The following is a 20,660-nucleotide window of genomic DNA, read 5'->3' on the forward strand; positions in this document are numbered from 1 at the left end:
ACACTAGCTAAACATTTCAGTGCTCACACCTGTGCTGAAGACACTTCTCATTTTAACTCAAACGTTTGGCCTTTGATTTGTATGTCCAACACCTTAGAATGAAACACTGTCCCATTAAACTCATATAATAAATGTGCTATGCATCTCCAAATCCTTTGTCAGGGTACTGACTACATTTTAATTGTAGCAAGACTGAAGTAAATGTAACAAAATGACAATGAATTATCTTAAATTAGGGGTAAATGACATGAGAAATTAAGAATATTAGAAGTGTGGAGTGATACGTGTATTTATCAGTATGTTAGCTGCAGGAAGGGTGCTGTCCTCGACACGTTCCTTTACTCAGACAGGATGACAGGTAGGGAAGGGGGTAGCCGATGATCTGCTCCAGTATCTTCAGCACTGAAGCTTCTGCTGCTCTTCTTCAGTTTGATCTGAGAGCCAGACCATGATGCAGTTGGACTGGCTGAGCGGTAGGTTGCCAGCAGCTTCAGACGTGCTAATGTGCCTTGTTGCTAACGTCCTGGATGTTAGGAAACCAAGTTAGATCAGCTGAGATGGGGATGCCCAGGAAAGGGAAGCTGTGAACCGTGCTCTGTGCCTACTATAGACCAAGATGACTTTTATGGACTTTTATTTGCAGATCAGCCTTACACTATACAGTTTCCGCACTTGTCTAGAAAGTTCACCTCAGTGACCTTTAATAAGACTTTGTTATTGGCAAGTTAATTACTTATATCCAAGACATGGAGATGTGCGTGGTGGGTCCAGTATGAGCAGGATTTGGGAAATGGCAGTTGCCAAGAACTTGCATGAAGTTTCAAGGTTTTTCCCTTTATTTGGAGGAAAAACAGTTTTTGTCCCTTGTTTGTTGTGCAGAATTGCAAACCTAGAAAGAAATCAAGTTGAAAGAATTTATATAAATTTATTTGCCCTTCTTTTGACCCTTCTACATCATGAATATTTGGTGGCTGTTGCTTGGCGACTGTGAGATCTCTCCATAGGATTGATATGGGCTGGGCCTCTCCATGACCTTGATATGATTGTTCTTCAGCCATTCCTTGGTTGCCTTGGCTGTAGGTTCTAGGTCACTAACCTGTTGGAAGACCCATCCATGACTGATTTGAAGGGTCCTGGCTTAAGGAGGGTAGGAAGTTCTCACTCAGGATTTTCCATTAATGGCTCCATCAACGTGGTGACGTAGCTCTGTGCAGAAAAATAGCCACAAAGCATAATGCTTCCACCTCCATGTTTGACAGTGGGGAAGCTGTTCTTGGGGTCATAGGTAGCAACTCTATTCCTCCAAACCCAATGGTTGAGTTGATGCCAAAGAGCTCAGTTTTGAGCCAAACATTCCATTATGCAGAATAAAATGATAAAGCAAACCCTATTTTTCAGTGTGTGATTTTAATTTTTTCATAAATCTTAGGACAATTAAGATGATAAAAGTAATAAATATATGAAAACAGTATAATACAGTAAATATGTAAATATTTGATATGATGAACAATGCCTATCTGATTTAGACCCAACATGGAATATTTTTTGACACACACACATCAAGTTGTGTTATTTAATGCTCGTAATTTAGACACAAATGATAGAAATGTTAGGTTTATATGCCAAAGAGGCCATGTGAAAATTTTAGTGCAAACACGCATGCGTGCGCGCCGTGCACATAAAGCCACCCCACCCCCACGTATCCGCGCGCCGGTCGGTGGGTGTTGGGCGTCAATAAGGTAATCTGGTTGTCGTGCTTTCTGCATCTCTGCACGAGCTAAAGAAGTCTCAAAGGTAAGAAATGTAAACACACGAGGCAGAAATAAAAATACTTTCAGATCATCTGAAAGTATTTTCAACTGACAGATGAATGCAGCTGTTGTTATTGCTGTGACGGAAGAGCGGTGCTGAAAAATACAGCCTCCATCGAGAGACTGAACGTAACACGACTGCAGGGTACTATGATCATAGAAAAATGTATTAATTATTTGTTTCGACTGTATAGTTATTGTGGTCGAGCAGAAGAAGGGAGGTTTGTGAGAATCGGGGTTACATTAGCTAATGATATGGCAGCGCTCGCGCCACCGCCGGTTTCCCGGCAAAAAAGGAACAGTAATTTCCTGATATATTTAAGTGTTATGATTGACCTATTTTGGGTTTTTCTTCAAATTTACATAAAGAACGTTGTAACAACGATCAGCTGGACTTGGTTTGGTAAATATTTTAAAACAGTCTCTGTCTCAGAGACCTGGACTGACTCCTCCCCCTCACGTTCCAAACAGGAAGTACAAGGAGCTGTAATCCTATAGACTTCTAAAGAGAAACAAACAGCTGTTAGTCAGTCATTCTATGGGTCAGATTAACCATTCTTGTTGTGATACCCTTTTAACTATGTTTTTGCTAATTCCAGTTATTTGTTTTATAAAACTGTTTCTTTATCACAAGTTATTCAAATTATAGACTGACCAACAGATGCCTCAGTAAAAGCATGTGCCACCTTGAATGTTTGTTTGACAAATTCCACCAAGCACACTTTCAGTGGAAGCATTGTGGACTTTCAACAAGCTTACTCCTGATTGGGGACAGTAGTTGCCATAGAAACGTTGACTCAGATCAATCACAGAATTATTCATCTGGTGGTTATTTTTACACTTTTCCTCAAATCTTTAATAAGAAAAAAATAATTCAGTTCAAGTTTAGTTATGCTTTTCTTTTTAATGGGCATTACAGTTTATATAAAACATATAACATGCAATTAAAATGCTTTGTAGTTAAAAACATTTTACACACTATTAAAAGATTCTATAAAATATTATTTAAAAAAAAAAGAATCCTTTCCAAGAAAATCTTGACTACCATATATCTTCCAATTGTAGCCCTGGCGTTTATTCCATCACAGGCAGAACGGTGATGGTTAATGGGTTTATTTTGCAGCAAAATTTCATCAAGAAATGCAGACAAACACCAGCAGATGAACATTTCAGGATTTATTCAAATGATGAGAACATTGGATTGTGTTCTGATCAGCACTGGCTGTTGACGTTTCTTTTCTCTTTGAAGCATCAGCCTCCGTATCAAAAATCCTCTTGGTTAGGGCACTATTGGTACGGGGCAGGGGGGGTTGACGGGTCGGGGTCTCCGCTGAGGCCATCGGCGGTTTCCCCGGCCGGTTGGCTGCCTCGGTCCCGTCAAGGCCTGACCAGAGCTCTTCTAGGGCCGGCGTTTGGGGGTGGGGGCCTGGGCTTGCTCCGGGGGGGGGGGGGGGGGCAACGCTTTCTGGCTCCTCTCTCTCTGTGTGGGGGGGGTGGTGCTGGGCCTGGGGTGTCGGCGCCTCCGGGGGTGGGGCCCCTGAGCTGGGTGGGCCTGGCCCCCTTGTTGGGGGATGTCCTCCTAGCACCCTACCCGCCAATTTTAACTGCACCTTAGACATTTAGGGCCCCTTGGTGGGGAGGGTGAGGGGACGTCACTGTGAGTAATCAGGAGATATCCCCTTAGTGCCCTACCCACCAATTTTAACTGCACCCCCCTTAGTACACACACCCCTCCCCCCTCAATATATACATCCCAACATAAACACACGCACATGCACACACACACCCTCTCAAACACACATACACGCACACACATTTTGCAAGGAAGGTGGGACCTAGGACCATCTGTCCCCTGCCTCTTCCCTGGTGGGAGGTACGGGCCCCTTTGCAACGGCGGCCGTGTCCCCGGGGTGCCGGCTTCCTGGGCCCGGCGGTGCTCTCTCCGCGCGGTGGGGGGGATCACATTACATCTGAGCCGGGGGTGTTCGTGTCCCTGGGGGGTGGGTTCTGGTCCTTGCCCCTGAGTGCTGGGCCCCGCCAAATTTCCAACTGTGGCCGAGCCTGGTCGGGCCATATTTACAACACCCCTTGTGGGCCCTCTTTTTTCCCCGGGGTTCCCCCCTCCTGGGCGGGGGCGGCGGGCCCCTGCCTCGCTCCTCCCTGGACCAACCGTGGGCCGGGCGGATGGCTGCCTGGAGTGCGGAGCGGGTCTCCCTTGGGGGGTCCTGGCTCATACCTGGGGTTGGGGCGGGGGGATGCCCGGAACTCCTGGGTGGTGGTGGGGTGGTCGTCTGGGGCTGTGGGCATCCTTCTCCGGTGGGGCCCTGCGTTGGGTTCTCCCGGCGCGGTGGGGGGGCTGCTTTCCTGGTTGGGCTGGGGCGGCGCTCTCTTTCCCTCCGTGCCTCCCTGCTCTCTGGCTCTGGGGGCCTTGGGGCGGCCCTGCTGGCCCTGGCCTGGGTGGCGGGCTTGGTCGCCCGGGCGGCGGTTGTTCCCTGCCGGTTCCCGTGTGGCATTGGGGGGATTCCGGCTGCCGCTGCTGCTGCGGTGGGGGTCTTGGGGTGGGGATGGCTGGGCACTCTCCCTCCTTCTTTTCACGTTCCACCATCCATTTTAGAAGAACATAAACACTCACCTGAGCACTGGTGTTAGCTCACCTTTGCACTAACAGTTTGCATGACTGAATGACTGAAATATTTCACACTAGTTGGTTTTAAGGCATAAGAATGCGTGTGTGAACACTATCTGTTTTGTGTACATGTCGACAGGTGGACATTTTTGCAGCTAGCAGGTGTGTTTATAACATTTGAGTGTGTGTGTGGACAGGCTCCGCCCTTTATGTACTACATTTGAACCTTACCATAATGATTAACAACCAGTAAACTTGTTGCTTTATGCTGCTTCATGGTCTTATCCCCCTTCCCCTCCTATTATCACCCCCTACCCCCCCTCTCTCTAACGTCCCTCTCTCTTCTTCCCCTCTTTCCTTTTCCGTCCGGTCCATCACCAAAGATTTTCAGACATGATTGAAATTAATAAAGTTTGGCCTCAATTACAAAAGGGGTTTATTCAGACATACCTTTGGTTTGTCTGAAGATTAATAACCCCTCTTGTTAAAGTAAAATATGTCCAACACAAGAGGCCCTCAGCTCTCATCTGTCTGCCCAGCTGTTGGACAGGACAAGTTAAAAAAAAAAAAAATCCTCTTGGTTGTCATGAGGATCTCTTTCCTGGAGACACGCCCACTTTTCCGTCTTTGTGCAATAATTCATGTTCAAACCAGTTATTCTAATTTGTCGCTTTTCTTTGCATTTCCAATAAAAAGTAATACAACAAAATACTTACAGAATTTGTAAAGATTTTGATTTTGTATTATTAATTTGCCTTTTTTAGTCTTTTATTATAAAATAACTATGCATTATTACTTTATTTTCTAACACATTTATCTTAGTTTAAAGTAGTCCTCTTAAACATCTCTTAAACAAGTTTACACTTTTCATCTTTCAGAATGCAGCCGTGTGATTGGAGGAAAAGATTAATATGCAATGAGGACATCAAAAGAAAAAAGGAGCAGTTTTTATTTCACATTATTACTATTTTAAAGTAGAAGTCTAATGTATATACATGCTTTTTTTTATTAATTTGTTTGGCAAATTTACTATGTTAGAGATCTGAAGATTGTTTTGAGTGGTAAACGTTTTTGTTTTATTTATGAAACCCAGATGGAGTCAATGGAGTGATAGTCATGTCTTATTTTGGATATATTATTAATGAATTTATTTATTTATTTTGAAGTGCCTATTTGCAAGTAAAGAAGGCGGGGTTATGGTTAAAATACGTATAGACAATCCAGCAACGTGCCTCTTCAACATGAATTTCCATCAGTTTTTTTGCTTGGTCGCAAATAAATAAGTCCAAATAATAATCAGCTTAATTTGTTTTTTTTTTGTTTATTTAAAATTATATAAATATTTTCTAATTTTCTTTGTCAATAAAAGGAGAAAAGGGGTAGATAATGGATGCATGTCCAAGTTTTATTATTCATGTTCTACAAGTTGTTAGATATTGATTATTTGATGCTTTTGTGCTATGCGTTAAAAATCAATGTAATATTGTAATTATTCATAAATATTTGAATAATACTAATATTTCCTACAAAGGATAACTGACACAAATCAAATTAAAAACAGTCGTCCTGTAAGCACTGAGTGAACAAACTGTTGCCCATCGTCTTCTATCACTGTATGATGGAACCTTCTCTACTTTTCTTGCAGGGGGGGGGGGGGGTCATGGCCTCTACGCTGGATTCCAAAAAAGAGACAAAAAAAACCCCGCCCTCAACCCCCACTCTTAGTCAGACATGTTTATTTTTTTATTTACAATAATAAATAATATACTTTGTACATTTCTTTTGTTTTACTTTTTTATACTTAGTTTCCTTATTTCCTATAATATTTATTAGTAGTTGTTCGTTGATGTTAGTTCTTTTTAGCCCCTTTTATGTTAAAATAGACGTAAATGATCCAGATGCTGATATTCTAATATATAGACAGATTTATGAATGAATTATTCTCAACAGAAGTTCAACACTATTGTGGTAGCAGTTTGACTGTTTTACTGCAATCTGTCGTGCCTAACACACTGTCCATCCCATAAAAAAGAACAATTCTACATCATTAACCTTTTATTATTTTTATTCATATGGCACATTCATAAATACAAAGTTAGAAATTATACCCCCCATTTTTCTATCTTTATCAATGAGTTCAAACAAAACATGAACACAATAAATAACTCTGACAATAAGAAAGCATTTAAAACATTCAATCTGTGCGTCAGTTTCAATGTTTTTGTGAAAAATTTCATAATAATCCCCTGGTTTGTTTCTTTCTTGTTGCTGTTTAGAATTGTTGTTTTAAATTGTTACAGTCAATAAAGTTTGTATAAAAACAACTGCAACTGCAATCTGTCATGGGACATATCTTCCCTCTGAGAAATATTTGATGTTTTGTTTCTTTAAGTATCTGCAAAACAAAAAGTTTGCATTAGTAATGGGAACATTAATTTCTGTAAAAATTAAAACCTGTTTGTCGCAGGGCTTACTTTTAGAACTTAACCTTCCCGATAAAAGTGGGACCAATCACAAAACCAGTTTGGAGCCAAACGTCTTTTTTATTATTTACAGTGTATTTCTAAACTCAATTGGTTGATGTTGAAAAAATACGTTTGCATGGACGTTACGACAGAGTACATCGGTCCCTAGAAATGTTATTAAACGTAAATATTAAACCTCAGACGATCTTATTTTACGAGATTTTTTTCCACAGGAAAAAAAGAAACTCGCGTCACATGACCCCACGTCAGCCCACAGATATGATGGAAAAGATCAGAAATTGTACACAACATTTAGACTTGTAGTGTGAATACTTTAACATGTAAAAGAATATTGAATAAAAAAAATCGCTAAGTAAATTTAGAGAACTCTCCAGTCCATTCCTGAACAACATTCTTCCGGTTTGTTTAAATGTCCTTCAAAGTCGCAACAACACAGCATGAAACCTATACACGGGTCCGTAGAAATGTAAATAATAAATAAATAGCAACGTACCTTTTCACGAGATCTTCTATATGAAAAAAAGAGAAACTCACGTCACGTCACGTCACGTCACGTCAAGTGACCCACGTCAGCCCGCATATATTTATGGAAAAGATCAAACGCGTTCAGATCCTTTGAGGAAAAGTTGAACGTAAAAAACAAAATATGAACTGCATGTCTTCAATGAACGGATATTATGAAAATAAAGAGGATATATACTGCTAGAAATGTTTTCAAAAATAAATTGGTCCACAATCACTCCTATTTTATGGCATTTTCTGCGGAAAAAAAGAAAAACATTAATCACGTGACCCACGCGCACGTCTGCAGATATGAATGAAAGTTAACGTTATTGTCCAACGTAACAAAGCCTTTGGGAGAAAAAGTTGTACGAAACAAGCAAACTACAAACTGTATGTCCAAAATGAAAGCATATTTTAAAAGAAAAATGTATATTTCTCACTAGAAGTGTTGTCAAAATAAAAATTAGTCCTCAAAATATCTTGTTTTATGGGATATTCCACCGAAAAATGAACGTGCATCCGCCATGTTTTTTGCTCACGGCAGGCCAAACCAATGAGTTATATCATGATATATTATATCATGATATAACTCATTGGGCAAAACCTCCAAAGTCACGTGATCCTGAAAAGGCTCGTAGAAAATGAATAAAAAATGAAACGTATCCGCGTCACAGTTTAGGGGGCGTTTTTGTAAAACTCTCACGCATTTCCATGTGGACAAATGTAGCTACTGCACATTTTAGGATGAGACTGGGTTGCTATGATGATGTGTGGTCTTATTTGTAATATCTAGCAATAAATGTAATTTTTGCAATGGCTATTGCATTTGAAACACTAAAGTCTTTAAAATAAACTGTATCTCAGATTCAACTGGCCATCTTGCCCTCTAATCGAAACAAAAGAAAAGGATTTGGCAAGACTTTGTGATGGCATTCATACTGTCTCTAAGAAAGAATATATTTTTGTTCTGTATCTGGCATGTTTAAGTAAAAGAAAACCTTGAAGTAAAAACAAAACTGCATTGTTCAAGTTCCGCTTGAAGTATCATCAGGAAAAACCTGAATTATTTGGTTTTCTGGAAGACACGTCCTTTCAGACGTGGCATAGCCTTTTTTTTCCAGCATTGCTGATTAAATATGCAGATGTTTCCTGATGCTCAGGTATTTTGCGACATTACGCCAAGCATTTTATAACTTTAATTTAACAGCATTTAAGAGAGTTTCTCCTGACCAGATGGTCTAACAACTGTAAGTTACTGGTTTAATTTTTACAATTTCTTTTTCCCCATTGTAAATTTCCTTGGGGGAAAAAACGGTTAAACTAATTCATACCTTAGATTATTCAATTTGATGAAAATTTTGGAGCAAAAAACTAAGTTAAACCCCTTTAAGCACCCTGCAGGCTCCAACTATTTTAAATTCTAAAGCACACAAACTTTTTTCCTCCAGAAATCATACTCATAGTCATATTGAGGAGTTATGTGACTAAAAGAATGAAGTTACATGTTTTTATAAAGAAGGAATAGAACATAAATAAGAAAAAGTACTGAATTTGTCAAGAACTGAACTGTTTAAAGTTAAAACCCCAAGACGTTGGGTATTAAACATGAAAATGCAAATTTGATATTCATTCAAGCAGGTCATTTGTGCGTTCAAAGCTTGTTTATTACAATGAAAAAATGATATGCACCTGTGCAGAAGCAATTCTGCTCCCATCCTCCCTTTAAAGGATGAATGTTATTTTTTTGGGAAACTTGAGGTCATCTGGAAAATGTATTTTTATTTTTGTTTACATACAAACTATCATAAATAATAATAGTAATAATAAATAACAAAGGCCCACTTGTATTGACTTTAAACCACAAAAAAACAAGAGAAATTACAAAATCAAATTACTTTTCTGCTCCAGAACTGATACATTGGTGTTAATATCTATTAGGCCTACTTTAGGACGTGGATGTTGAAGAAATCATGCCATAAATTAACTTACAATGTTTTTAAGTATAGCTTAAGTAAATCAGTCAACAAAAACATAGAATACATTTTCAATCATTTGAAAATTCTTATTTTATATTAATATAGTAATTTTTATAGCTTCAACTTACTCACCTGTGAAGGAGAACGCTTAGGTCTCTTGTGATCCGACCTGTGGTAAAATGAGTCACGTTAGGAACCACCGAGACAGCCCACACAGCGGTCTGATTGGAGACAATCGGCCAATCAGAGTTTGCCTCATTGCATCTTTCGGTCTTTCTTTTTATTTTTTTTTTCATCTTTCGGATGAAAGCGCGTGCGGGTTGAGCGCGTGTGCAGGCGGAGTTAAGCGCGAACAGAAGAGATGCTGGGGAGCGCGAGCACAGGTGTGAGTGAGCGCGCAGAGACCGACCGGATTCATCAGAGGCAAATGAAAGAGTTATTTATCAGACAAAGGTTTTTGTGAGTTTTATCTGTTCAGCTCTGTACATATAAGGTTACAGTCTAGATTCTATTAACGTCACAGTTTAGGGAATGAGGATTTGGGGGGTTTTGAGCGTCATTTTCTTCGGTATGAACAGCGCAGCGGCTGGTAAGTTATTCTGTTTTACCTTTTTTTATTAACTACTTGTTTCTTGATTGTTCTTTTTAAGCCTTAAATATACTTTTTATATCGAAATGTTATTATTTTAAGGTAAATAAAAACTAAACAAAAGTTGAAAAGGGGGTCAAGTTGAGTTTTAGAATTTGAATTTTTATTTAAAGACTCAAAAATGTTTGGAGAAAAGGTTCATGTGAAAAATATTTCCGACAGTCTTGATTCGGACCCATTTTAAAGTTCTAGTTATTTTTCGTTTGTCCTAATTCACTTAAGCGACGTTAGTTTCTCTCGGGTTCTTTAGAAATTGAAATATTGTGTCACTCATGACCCGGTCAAAATTAATAACGCATTTGAAAACTTTTATAAAAACTTGTACACACCACAGATCAATCCGTCAGAGCAAAGTATTGACTCATTTCTTAATAATGTAAACCTGCCCAGGTTAAATGAGGATCAAATCACAAATTTAGACTCTCCGCGTTCATTGTCTGAACTTCATGAAGCTCTGTTACTTATGCCCAATGGTAAAGCACCAGGGCCTGACGGCTTTCCTGCTGAGTTTTATAAGGAATTCTGGGAACAACTGGCACCAACATTTTATAAAACGGTCACATATATTAATGAGAGCCAATCAATGCCACCTAACATGAACTCAGCCAACATAATTCTTCTTCTAAAACCAGACAAAGATCCCACTAGTCCTTCAAGCTATCGCCCTATTTCTTTAATCAATGCAGATGTAAAAATTATCTGCAAAGCACTAGCATAGAATAGAAAAAAATCACTCCTCACATAATTCACTTCGACCAAACTGGATTCATCAAAGGTAGACACTCGGATGATAATGTCCGTAGACTAGTTAATATAATAGACTTTGCCACCATTGAAAACCAGGAAATGACGGTACTATCGCTGGATGCTGAAAAAGCCTTTGACAGAGTAAATTGTAAGTTCCTTATTGCTGCCCTCCATAAGTTTGGTTTTGGAGAAGCATTCATCAATTGGATCAAAATATTATATCACAACCCCAATGCATCAGTTAGAACTAATAAACAGACTTTAAACAGGTTTTTTCTTGGAAGAGGAACCAGACAGGGTTGCCCACTCTCTCCTTCTCTTTTTGCTATATTAATTGAGCCTTTAGCTGCAGCAATAAGACAGAATGAGAGCATTATAGGAATAAAAACCAAACACAGCCATCATAAAATTAGTCTTTATGCAGATGACATATTACTGTTTTTAAGGAATTTACATTCTGTAAATGAAACAGCAATGATCATAAATGAATTCTCCTCCATATCAGACTATTCCATTAATTGGAATAAGTCTGTTTTATTACCACTCAACAGGAATATGGAACAAAGACTCAGAATTCCAGTTAAAACAGGAAATATCAAATATCTGAGTATCTACTTTTCCCCCAAACTTTCAGAACTGGTGCAGCTAAACCACACCCCATTACTGAAAAGCATACAGGACGACCTAACACGCTGGACCAACCTGCCTCTGTCCCTTATGGGCAAGGTAGCCACGGTTAAAATGAAAATCTTACCCAAAGTTAATTATCTCTTCTCAGTGATTCCCACACAACCGCCATTAAAATGGTTCAAAACATTAGACTCATCCATATCAAGCTTTCTATGGAACAATAAACCTGCAAGAATTAGTCTAAAAACTTTAAAATCTGCAAAAAGCTGTGGAGGATTAGAATTACCTAATTTCCACAAATACTTTCTTGCAAATAGATTACAATAAATCTTAAAATGGTTAAAAAATAATCCAGAAACCAACTTATGGTTAGACTTGGAGTTTTTTAAATTAGAGCACTTTGGCTTAGGCCTTTGTTCTGTTTGAGACTGAAGAATTACCACTTAGTGGTACAAAAGTAAAGGTTGGAAAAAAGTCTGTTACACTAAGAAAACTTCATAAAGCCACCCTTTAAATTGTATTTTATATTTCTTTTACTGTGACACAATCTTGCTATTTAAATCAAATTACCCCAAAATAAGGATTTTTCACAGCTAAATTTTAGGTTAGCCAGGGCTGCTCATTCCTGGTCCTTGGGATCCATCACCCTGCCTGTTTTCTAGATCTCCAAGCCCTGCTAGCTGTTGATCAGCTCAACCAGACGTCTCCACATTCTGACTGAATGAACACACCTGGTCCAGCTAATCAGCAGCAAGCAATTCAGGGAGAGTTGGAAAACAGGCAGGGTGGTAGATCTCAAGGACCAGGGATGAGCAGCCCTGAGTTAGATTAATACAAGATTAATTAGAATAATTAACTGCAGGTCATGATTAACTAACCACACCCAAAAATGAATCGCATGACAGCACTCATAAATATGTACCTTTGCAGAAACTCCAGGGTTGAAGCCAGCTCAGTTGGATAATGACTGTTAAAGCAGAAGTAGCTTCTGAACATCAGGCACAGTGCTGCAATGTTGTTGTGTACGATGGAGCGGTTCCAAATGAGCATGAACCTCCTTGGGGAAAAGCAAGACTGTCCTAAAGACAGAACAATGGATGAAGTAAACATGTCACTCATGTACAGTGTACAAAGACAAAACCTTTAGAATAATTTAACATTTGAAACTTTACTTACCACATAAATAACAGTTGGAGTCAACGGCACCTGCTGCAGCTGGACCTCGTCTCCATCTTCTACAAGAACATGGCATCCTCCTCATTAAAGTAGCAGAGCAGAAGAAAGCGCATCTCTTTAACATCTCATCTCTTCTGAGCAGCCACTCTGCTCTCCCCGCATCATCTGCAGCCTTTTAGAGTCTGGAAAACCGTCTTGCTTTCATCATTTCTGCAAAAAGAGTGCAAACCATTTCCTTCCTTAGTCTTGGGCCAGGTCTCTTTCCCCTCTGCACAAATTCCTCAGAAAACTTACTCCAAGGAATTTCAAAGCTGTCCTCCCAGTCAATGTATGTACAGTCCTCAGCTTCTGGAAGATGTGGATGACGAACACCTCGGTGACAATAACAAAAGTGATGATGATTGTGTTGGTGAGGTCTCAACAGATGACGATGTGCTGTTCTCTGGTGTTTGGTCTGCAACAAAAAACAAACAAACAGTATAAGTGTATTAAGTTTACACTGTACTGTCAGTGTGTTACCCATTCATATTCATATCCACTTCCGTGCATTACAAAAACTCATTTGTAATGTTTGACACTCACATTTCAATTTCCAGAAAGCAAGACGTTTCCGGGCTTGAACAGGTCTCAAAGCTGGCAGCAAGTCAGCCTCTTCTATGAATCGTAGATCCTCATACAACTCCATTTATTCCAATGGACTGCAAGTGTTCTTCCAGGATGTCTTTTGTGGCTCTCGTAGGACCTCCATAATGGCAGTGTGGAGAAACATGGGTTCTGATTCACTTATTTTCACGTGTAGAATTTAGATCACCTTGAATCAGAAAGGGGAAAAAAAAACGTGTATACACATTTTATACAGCACAAATTAAGATCTGGATAGGTTTTTAAATATGATTTATATGATTCACTAAAATCCTTGTACATATCAGTGTTGACATTTGTTGGCTTAGCTACATCTGTGCTCTCTAAACATCTCCACCACTGACAGAGGGCTGAGAACATGTTTCCCTAATATGCATACTTAAATTTTCAGATTAGGATTTCTAGACATGTGAGCAGTTAATGATGACTTCACTTTAAACACATGTCCATAACCAGTTTCAAAAGATGACGTCACGTGCCAGGCCAAACGTCTGCAAGATGATCTTTCAAACAAGAAAAGGCCTTTAGCGTAAAAATGCATTGAAACTGCACATTTTGAAGTTTGCAATAATGGAAATGGTCTGTGGTGTCGTCACACTGTGAATGGACGAACCCTGCAGACCCTTAACTGAAGAGCAAAATGTCTTCCAACAGTTACTTAGCACTCACGCGTTTGGAAAAATATCGAGGCTCATTCCTGTAAACTCTGCACCGCAAATAACACTTCAATATGTCTATTTTTTATTACAAAAAGTACAAGTTATCCTTTTTAAAATTTAATAATTACTTATACAGCCACAGCCACCGCGAGTAGCCCAGACGTCTGCAGTACTGGCGGAGCTAGCTTAAAACACCTTTAGCATTCAACTGAGTTCAGAGTTGGAGGAAAGAAATCGCAAACTTACCGTGCAAACTTCAAAGATTTTACTTGAATCTTTTCTAGACAAGCAAAAAAAAAGTTGGAGATTCATCCCACGGATTGTTAAAACGCAGAAAAAATACGATAAACGGTCGTCAAAAGTCTCTCGTTCTCTGCACTTCTCCCGCTTGCAGATTCCGGCCCGTTGGTGACGTCAACCACAGAGTTTTCCCTCCCACTGTGATCAACCAATCAGAAATCTGTGTCAAGTGAGGCTGTGATACAGTTTAAAATTCAAATCGGGTTACTCCAGGCTTCTGTTTGTTCAATATGATGCAGACTAAGATCAAGAAAAAAGAAAATATTTTCAGCTTGTAAGGCTGCATGAAGGGGGATTTTTAAAGACAAAGATAAATTAACTCAAACTGAACCCCATAAATCTGTACCGCCCTAAAGTTGATTTATTAATTTGATTATTTTTATTTATGTATTTTATTTGTTTGTTTCAAATCTATTGTTTGTTCACTTTAAGGTGATCCAAATTTGATCCCAAATGTCCTTTATTTAGTTCAGACATCAATGTGTTAAATGTTTTATACCCACCAATATATAAGTGTGCGTATATGCACTTATGCGTGTATGCATGTGTGCCAGTGCATGCGTGTGTTTGTGTTTAACTAAACCTAGCATCATTAACCCAACATACATTCTTCATTTATGTTTATCTAAGCAGTCAAAAGAAAAGTTTATTAAATCGACACTGCAACGTTGTCTTGAAATTTCATGTTTTTTAAAAAGTTTCAAAAATATGTCTTTTGAGGACATGACCGTCTTAATGATTTAACTTTTTTTCTCTTGAAATTGTAATTGAGTTATATAAATGTGTAAGCAATAGACAACTTTTTTAAGTTGAACATAAAATAAATAAATAAATAAATATTATTTTCTAGAGATGAACTATAATGGTGTCATCCTGAGACTCATTTTAGGGCTTGTACTACTCTCATTTTTCTTTTTGCTGAGACAATTAAAAAAAAGGCTAAAACAAGATCTAAATTATTGAGCAACGAGAGACAGAACCATTGATGTCTTTCACTGAGACATAACTGAGATAGGAATTTGAAGTAAGGATATCCAATTGAGACATACTTGAGCGCAACATAATATGGCTCATTTTTCTCTTAATTGAGATCTGGAGAAGAGACAGTTGTGAGAGAATTTTGAGATCTCAAACAGTGCTCACTGTGAGACTTATTTCTCAGGAGAAATGTTTGAGAAGAATGAGAAAAGCAGTTTAGTCTCAAACAGTTCTCATTTATGTCTAGGAGACGTAAATGTGACAGAAACGAGATCTCATCTTCAGTTTTGCTTTGCTATGGGAGGGGACAACCTGGACAGGTCGCCAGTCTGTCGCAGGGTAGAATGTCCACAAACACACACCCATTCACTCTCACACTCACACCGAGGGACAATTTAGAGTTGCCAATTAACCTATGAAGCATGTTTTTGGATGGTGGGAGGAAGCCGGAGACCCCGGAGAGAACCCAGGCATGCAGGGGGAGAACATGCAAACTCCACACAGAAAGGACCCTGTTGATGTTGTTTTTCATGTCCCCCAGCCAGGACTTGAACGGAGGCCTTCTTGCTGTGAGGCAAGAGCGCTAACCACTGCGCCACCGTTTAGCTGTGCTTTTATTATTTTAAGTCAGACCCAAATCTTTTGTTACATTTCAAACATGTAAAATTGTTTATTTTATTAAAAAAAAGTTCAACAAAAGTTTTAAGTTTTGTTTTAGTTTGTGATACAGATCAGAATACCTTGAATTGAACAACTTTGTTTTTTGAGTTTGTGTTGTTTCTAAGAATGTTAAAAAAGTCAGTTTTGTTGTTCTGCTGGAAGCAGCCCTGCTCTCTTCAGTGCCTTGTCCACATTAGGAATCAGTTTTTCCTGGAAGTCCCAAAGTCGTTTGTCTTCATTAAGCTCCTCCAACTTCAAATATCCACGCATAGATACACAAACGTGAATAATGCGACAGACCTCCAGTGGAACTTTGTAACGTTCTCCAAACTTCCTAAGGACTTCATGCACTGAGGTCTGCTCTATCAACCTGAAACACATAGAAATCAAAGTAGTGAATTCATCACATCCTTCATATTTGACTTTTTTGTTCCACATAACATTTTTGTAAATATTTGTTTAAAGTACTTTGGTTTTACTATCATCTTATGTGGATGGTAAACCCCTCTTTCTGGGTCTTCTCTGTAGATGTGCTCCAGAATGTTGATTCCTGGAACCTTCTCCCACTGGGGAAGATGAAACCTCCCACTTGGTTCAAAGTGCTTTTTGGGAAAGATATGGTTCTCAATGAGGAACTCTCCAACCTAAAGTGCATGAATGTGGAACAAAAGATGAGCGTGAACCGTAAAGCAAATGGTGATATTTTTCCCTTTAAGTTGACTTACATTTGAATGTTGTGGTTCCAGCGAGTTCATCAGAGACACCAGGTTTTCGTGTTTATATGGCATTATGATCTCATCTATGTCATTCAGCAGGACATAGCGTGAACGCTCCATGGACCGATACATGCATTCATTAAGGGTCACGATCTGTCCAAAGTAATGCAAGTCTCCTCCATGTTTTGAGAAAAGCCAACCCCTAGATGGATTCAGAAACCTGTCTATGGGCCATGGAACCATTTCAACAAAACCCTCCTGTCTGTAACTTTGTAAAAGACGTTCCAGTTCTGGACCACAGCTGGTGTTGTAGATCACCACTCTGTTCACACCAAGCAACCTGCAAACATGAAGAAGTTATTGGCTCTTTGGAGCATATGATTAGTTGTGTTTAACATTTCAAATGTTAATACAAATGTCTACCCAGTAAGCCAACTATAGGAACAAATAATAGTAATTACATAGAAGGCAGGCAAACACTTGGATACAAATACACAAGATTTACCAATACTCAAAATAAAGATAAAGAGTTAATAATAAAACGTTGAAGTTTCACATGATAAAACAATTGAGGTTTTAATGACAGATGAGAAAATTGGCAGTTTGTTGTCAGATGAGCAGGGCTTATCTATTGTTTAGATCAGTAACAACAATTTCCCTGTTGATGTTCAGTCACTTTTTTATGAGCACCAGAAACAGGAACTGAAATATGCAAACTCCAGCTACCATCTCCTTTTAAAACCCTTAATTGTAAATCCATAAGTGCACTTTAAACACAGCGCAATGAAAGGTTTGTCTTACTTGTACATTTCCAGAGTCTGTGCAAACTGAAGCACGTTGTTGTAATCTCCAAACAGGCTGGAGATACAGACGGTGAAGTTGAACCTTATTTCCTCTTTTTTGTTTCTTATAGGAATGAATACATGGTCAGACGCATTCGATGACGGCTGAGTCAGAACAGTGACAGAAGAAGGATCGCAGTTTTTGGGGATCTGACACAGGACATCTGTGGCAGTGTAAGGAAAACCAAAGTGATCACTGTGTGGGAGAATGGTGGCTGGGGAGGTTTTGTTACACACACCACCACAGCAGAAAGAGCAGTGAAGAGGATTTATGGAGTCTCTCTTGAAAATGCCAATGATGCGTATGTCGAAACCCTTCACTCTCTGGTCCATGAAGGCTGACACCAGGTAGTGTTTGGTATTTTTGAGTGGAGTGATGCTCTCCTCTGAGATTGCTACTGGGCAAAGGACGGGTTTTTCTTGAAGCTTTGAGACTAAAATCCTTTCTGTTCTAATTTTTTCTGTGGTCAGGCTGTAGATGAGCAAGACCATGAGCCCAGTAAAGATGAGAAGGACAAAATCTCTCTTCCAGAGGCAGTTTGTGTTTCCTGTCCTAGTATTCATGACGATTCCCAATCTGAGGTAGAACTGAAATGGGAGACAAAACAACAATGTCACAAAGGTGGTTCTTGAAGGCTGTTAATGGAAAATATTGAAAGGGTTTCGAACAATAATGGATAAAAAAAGATATTTCTGGGCACAGACTTTTAGAATTGCAGGCGGTGTCCGCATTCCTTGACTGCGCCACGTTGTGCCTTTGCTATTTTGTAGAGCTGTCTGGATTTCCCTGAAGTCTCTGCGAAAAACCAGTGGGCATTGATGCTTGTCACTACCCAATCTGCGCAAACATTACGTCGCATATATATATATATATATATATATATATATATATATATATATATATATATATATATATATATATATATATATATATATATATATATATATATATATATATAGATACGTAAAGCGTACACTTTATATATATAATACATCTATATCTGTAGATATATAAAGATATGTATATAGATATGGGGTGTGAGTGTCAGGGGGAAAAGGCAGTTTTCTCTTTAAAACCAGCTTGGACAAATGTTTTACTGATGTCTGATCAGGAAGTTTGCGATTCAAATTTTCTGCCACACAAAGCAAACAGCTCTTTCAGAGGCAGAGACGCCATTTTTATCTCAGAGAAGGAAAGCACTCTGAAGTGATGAAGGCCTTTTGGGCCTTCATCACTTCACTTTATTTAGTTCCTGGTTCAACAACCACACATTCTTTGGCAGGTTTACATCCGTCATACCTTTACTTCAGTTATTTTGCCATAAAAAATCGACTTGTTCAGGAGAATTTTACTTTTGTTTCCGGCATTGTTTTATGGTTCTGAAGTGCTAGGCCAAAAAAGTATTTTGCTTTACAAAAGAAAGAAGATCCATTTAACTTTTTGAAAAACATTTTGCTCAAGGATGAATTACTTTTAAAGGATACCGTAATGGTTTTGAATATTTGTTTGAAGGGTGTGAACATTACCAGTGAGACTAGTATTTGGGTTCAGTGCCATTTGAGTCACCATTCCATATTTTGTGTAAAAAACGGACTAATACTAATTATAAAAATGGTTAATATGCATGGTTAAGTGTCATTTTACCCTAAAAAACAACATGGATGAATTAATTTAGAATAGTATTCTTCTTCAAAAACAATTCAACTAAACTGCTACATTTTGGTTAAAGTTTTTATATAAATATAAGTACTACAAATTTGTTGTAGGTACTATAAACAATGATGTGTGGTCTTATTTGTAATATCTAGCAATAAATGTAATTTTTGCAATGGCTATTGCATTTGAAACGCTAAAGTCTTTAAAATAAACTGTATCTCAGATTCAACTGGCCATCTTGCCCTCAAATCGAAACAAAAGAAAAGGATTTGGCAAGACTTTGTGATGGCATTCATACTGTCTCTAAGAAAGAATATATTTTTGTTCTGTATCTGGCATGTTTAAGTAAAAAGAAAACCTTGAATTAAAAACAAAACGGCATTGTTCAAGTTCCGCTTGAAGTATCATCAGGAAAAACCTGAATTATTTGGTTTTCTGGAAGACACGTCCTTTCAGACGTGGCATAGCCTTTTTTTTCCAGCATTGCTGATTAAATATGCAGATGTTTCCTGATGCTCAGGTATTTTGAGACATCACGCCAAGCATTTTATAACTTTAATTTAACAGCATTTAAGAGAGTTTCTCCTGACCAGATGGTCTAACAACTGTAAGTTACTGGTTTAATTTTTACAATTTCTTTTTCCCCCATTGTAAATTTCCTTGGGGGAAAACACGGTTAAACTAATTCATACCTTAGATTATTCAATTTGATGAAATTTTTGGAGCAAAGAACTAAGTTAAACCCCTTTAAGCACCCTGCAGGCTCCAACTATTTTAAATTCTAAAGCACACAAACTTTTTTCCTCCAGAAATCATACTCATAGTCATATTGAGGAGTTATGTGACTAAAAGAATGAAGTTACATGTTTTTATAAAGAAGGAATAGAACATAAATAAGAAAAAGTACTGAATTTGTCAAGAACTGAACTGTTTAAAGTTAAAACCCCAAGACGTTGGGTATTAAACATGAAAATGCAAATTTGATATTCATTCAAGCAGGTCATTTGTGCGTTCAAAGCTTGTTTATTACAATGAAAAAATGATATGCACCTGTGCAGAAGCAATTCTGCTCCCATCCTCCCTTTAAAGGATGAATGTTATTTTTTTGGGAAACTTGAGGTCATCTGGAAAATGTATTTTTATTTTTGTTTACATACAAACTATCATAAATAATAATAGTAATAATAAATAACAAAGGCCCACTTGTATTGACTTTAAACCACAAAAAAACAAGAGAAATTACAAAATCAAATTACTTTTCTGCTCCAGAACTGATACATTGGTGTTAATATCTATTAGGCCTACTTTAGGACGTGGATGTTGAAGAAATCATGTCATAAATTAACTTACAATGTTTTTAAGTATAGCTTAAGTAAATCAGTCAACAAAAACATAGAATACATTTTCAATCATTTGAAAATTCTTATTTTATATTAATATAGTAATTTTTATAGCTTCAACTTACTCACCTGTGAAGGAGAACGCTTAGGTCTCTTGTGATCCGACCTGTGGTAAAATGAGTCACGTTAGGAACCACCGAGACAGCCCACACAGCGGTCTGATTGGAGACAATCGGCCAATCAGAGTTTGCCTCATTGCAT

The 20,660-nt window shown here is 38.3% G+C and overlaps 1 protein-coding gene across 1 annotated transcript; it reads right to left on the minus strand.

The window, feature by feature from the left end:
• Positions 1-36: 36 nt before the first annotated feature.
• Positions 37-20,610, minus strand: LOC111946869 (beta-1,4-galactosyltransferase galt-1-like). Its single transcript, XM_078940481.1, has 13 exons — positions 20,529-20,610; positions 18,108-18,198; positions 17,362-17,990; positions 16,570-16,900; positions 16,313-16,488; positions 14,153-16,214; positions 13,188-13,416; positions 12,900-13,059; positions 12,606-12,815; positions 12,352-12,508; positions 9,536-9,572; positions 1,097-1,206; positions 37-889 (listed from the first exon to the last, which is right to left on the minus strand). The coding sequence occupies exons 2-6, from the start codon at positions 18,132-18,134 to the stop codon at positions 15,983-15,985; spliced, it is 1,395 nt and encodes a 464-aa protein (XP_078796607.1). The 5' UTR covers positions 18,135-18,198; positions 20,529-20,610; the 3' UTR covers positions 37-889; positions 1,097-1,206; positions 9,536-9,572; positions 12,352-12,508; positions 12,606-12,815; positions 12,900-13,059; positions 13,188-13,416; positions 14,153-15,982.
• Between the last annotated feature and the right edge of the window lie 50 nt (positions 20,611-20,660).

The sequence above is a fragment of the Oryzias latipes genome, chromosome 22 (assembly GCF_053564925.1).
Source record: "Oryzias latipes strain Hd-rR chromosome 22, Olatipes_Hd-rR_3.1".
Lineage (NCBI taxonomy): Eukaryota > Metazoa > Chordata > Actinopteri > Beloniformes > Adrianichthyidae > Oryzias > Oryzias latipes.

Bases quoted from the DNA above. Each gene is read 5' to 3' on its own strand.
- LOC111946869 (XM_078940481.1), bottom strand. From the start codon at position 18,134: ATGCGGACACCGCCTGCAATTCTAAAA. The intron at 17,991-18,107 runs GTCTGTGCCCAG...CTCCCATTTCAG, and splicing joins CACCGCCTGCAATTCTAAAA to TTCTACCTCAGATTGGGAAT. The intron at 16,901-17,361 runs GTAAGACAAACC...TCATGTTTGCAG, and splicing joins CAGACTCTGGAAATGTACAA to GTTGCTTGGTGTGAACAGAG.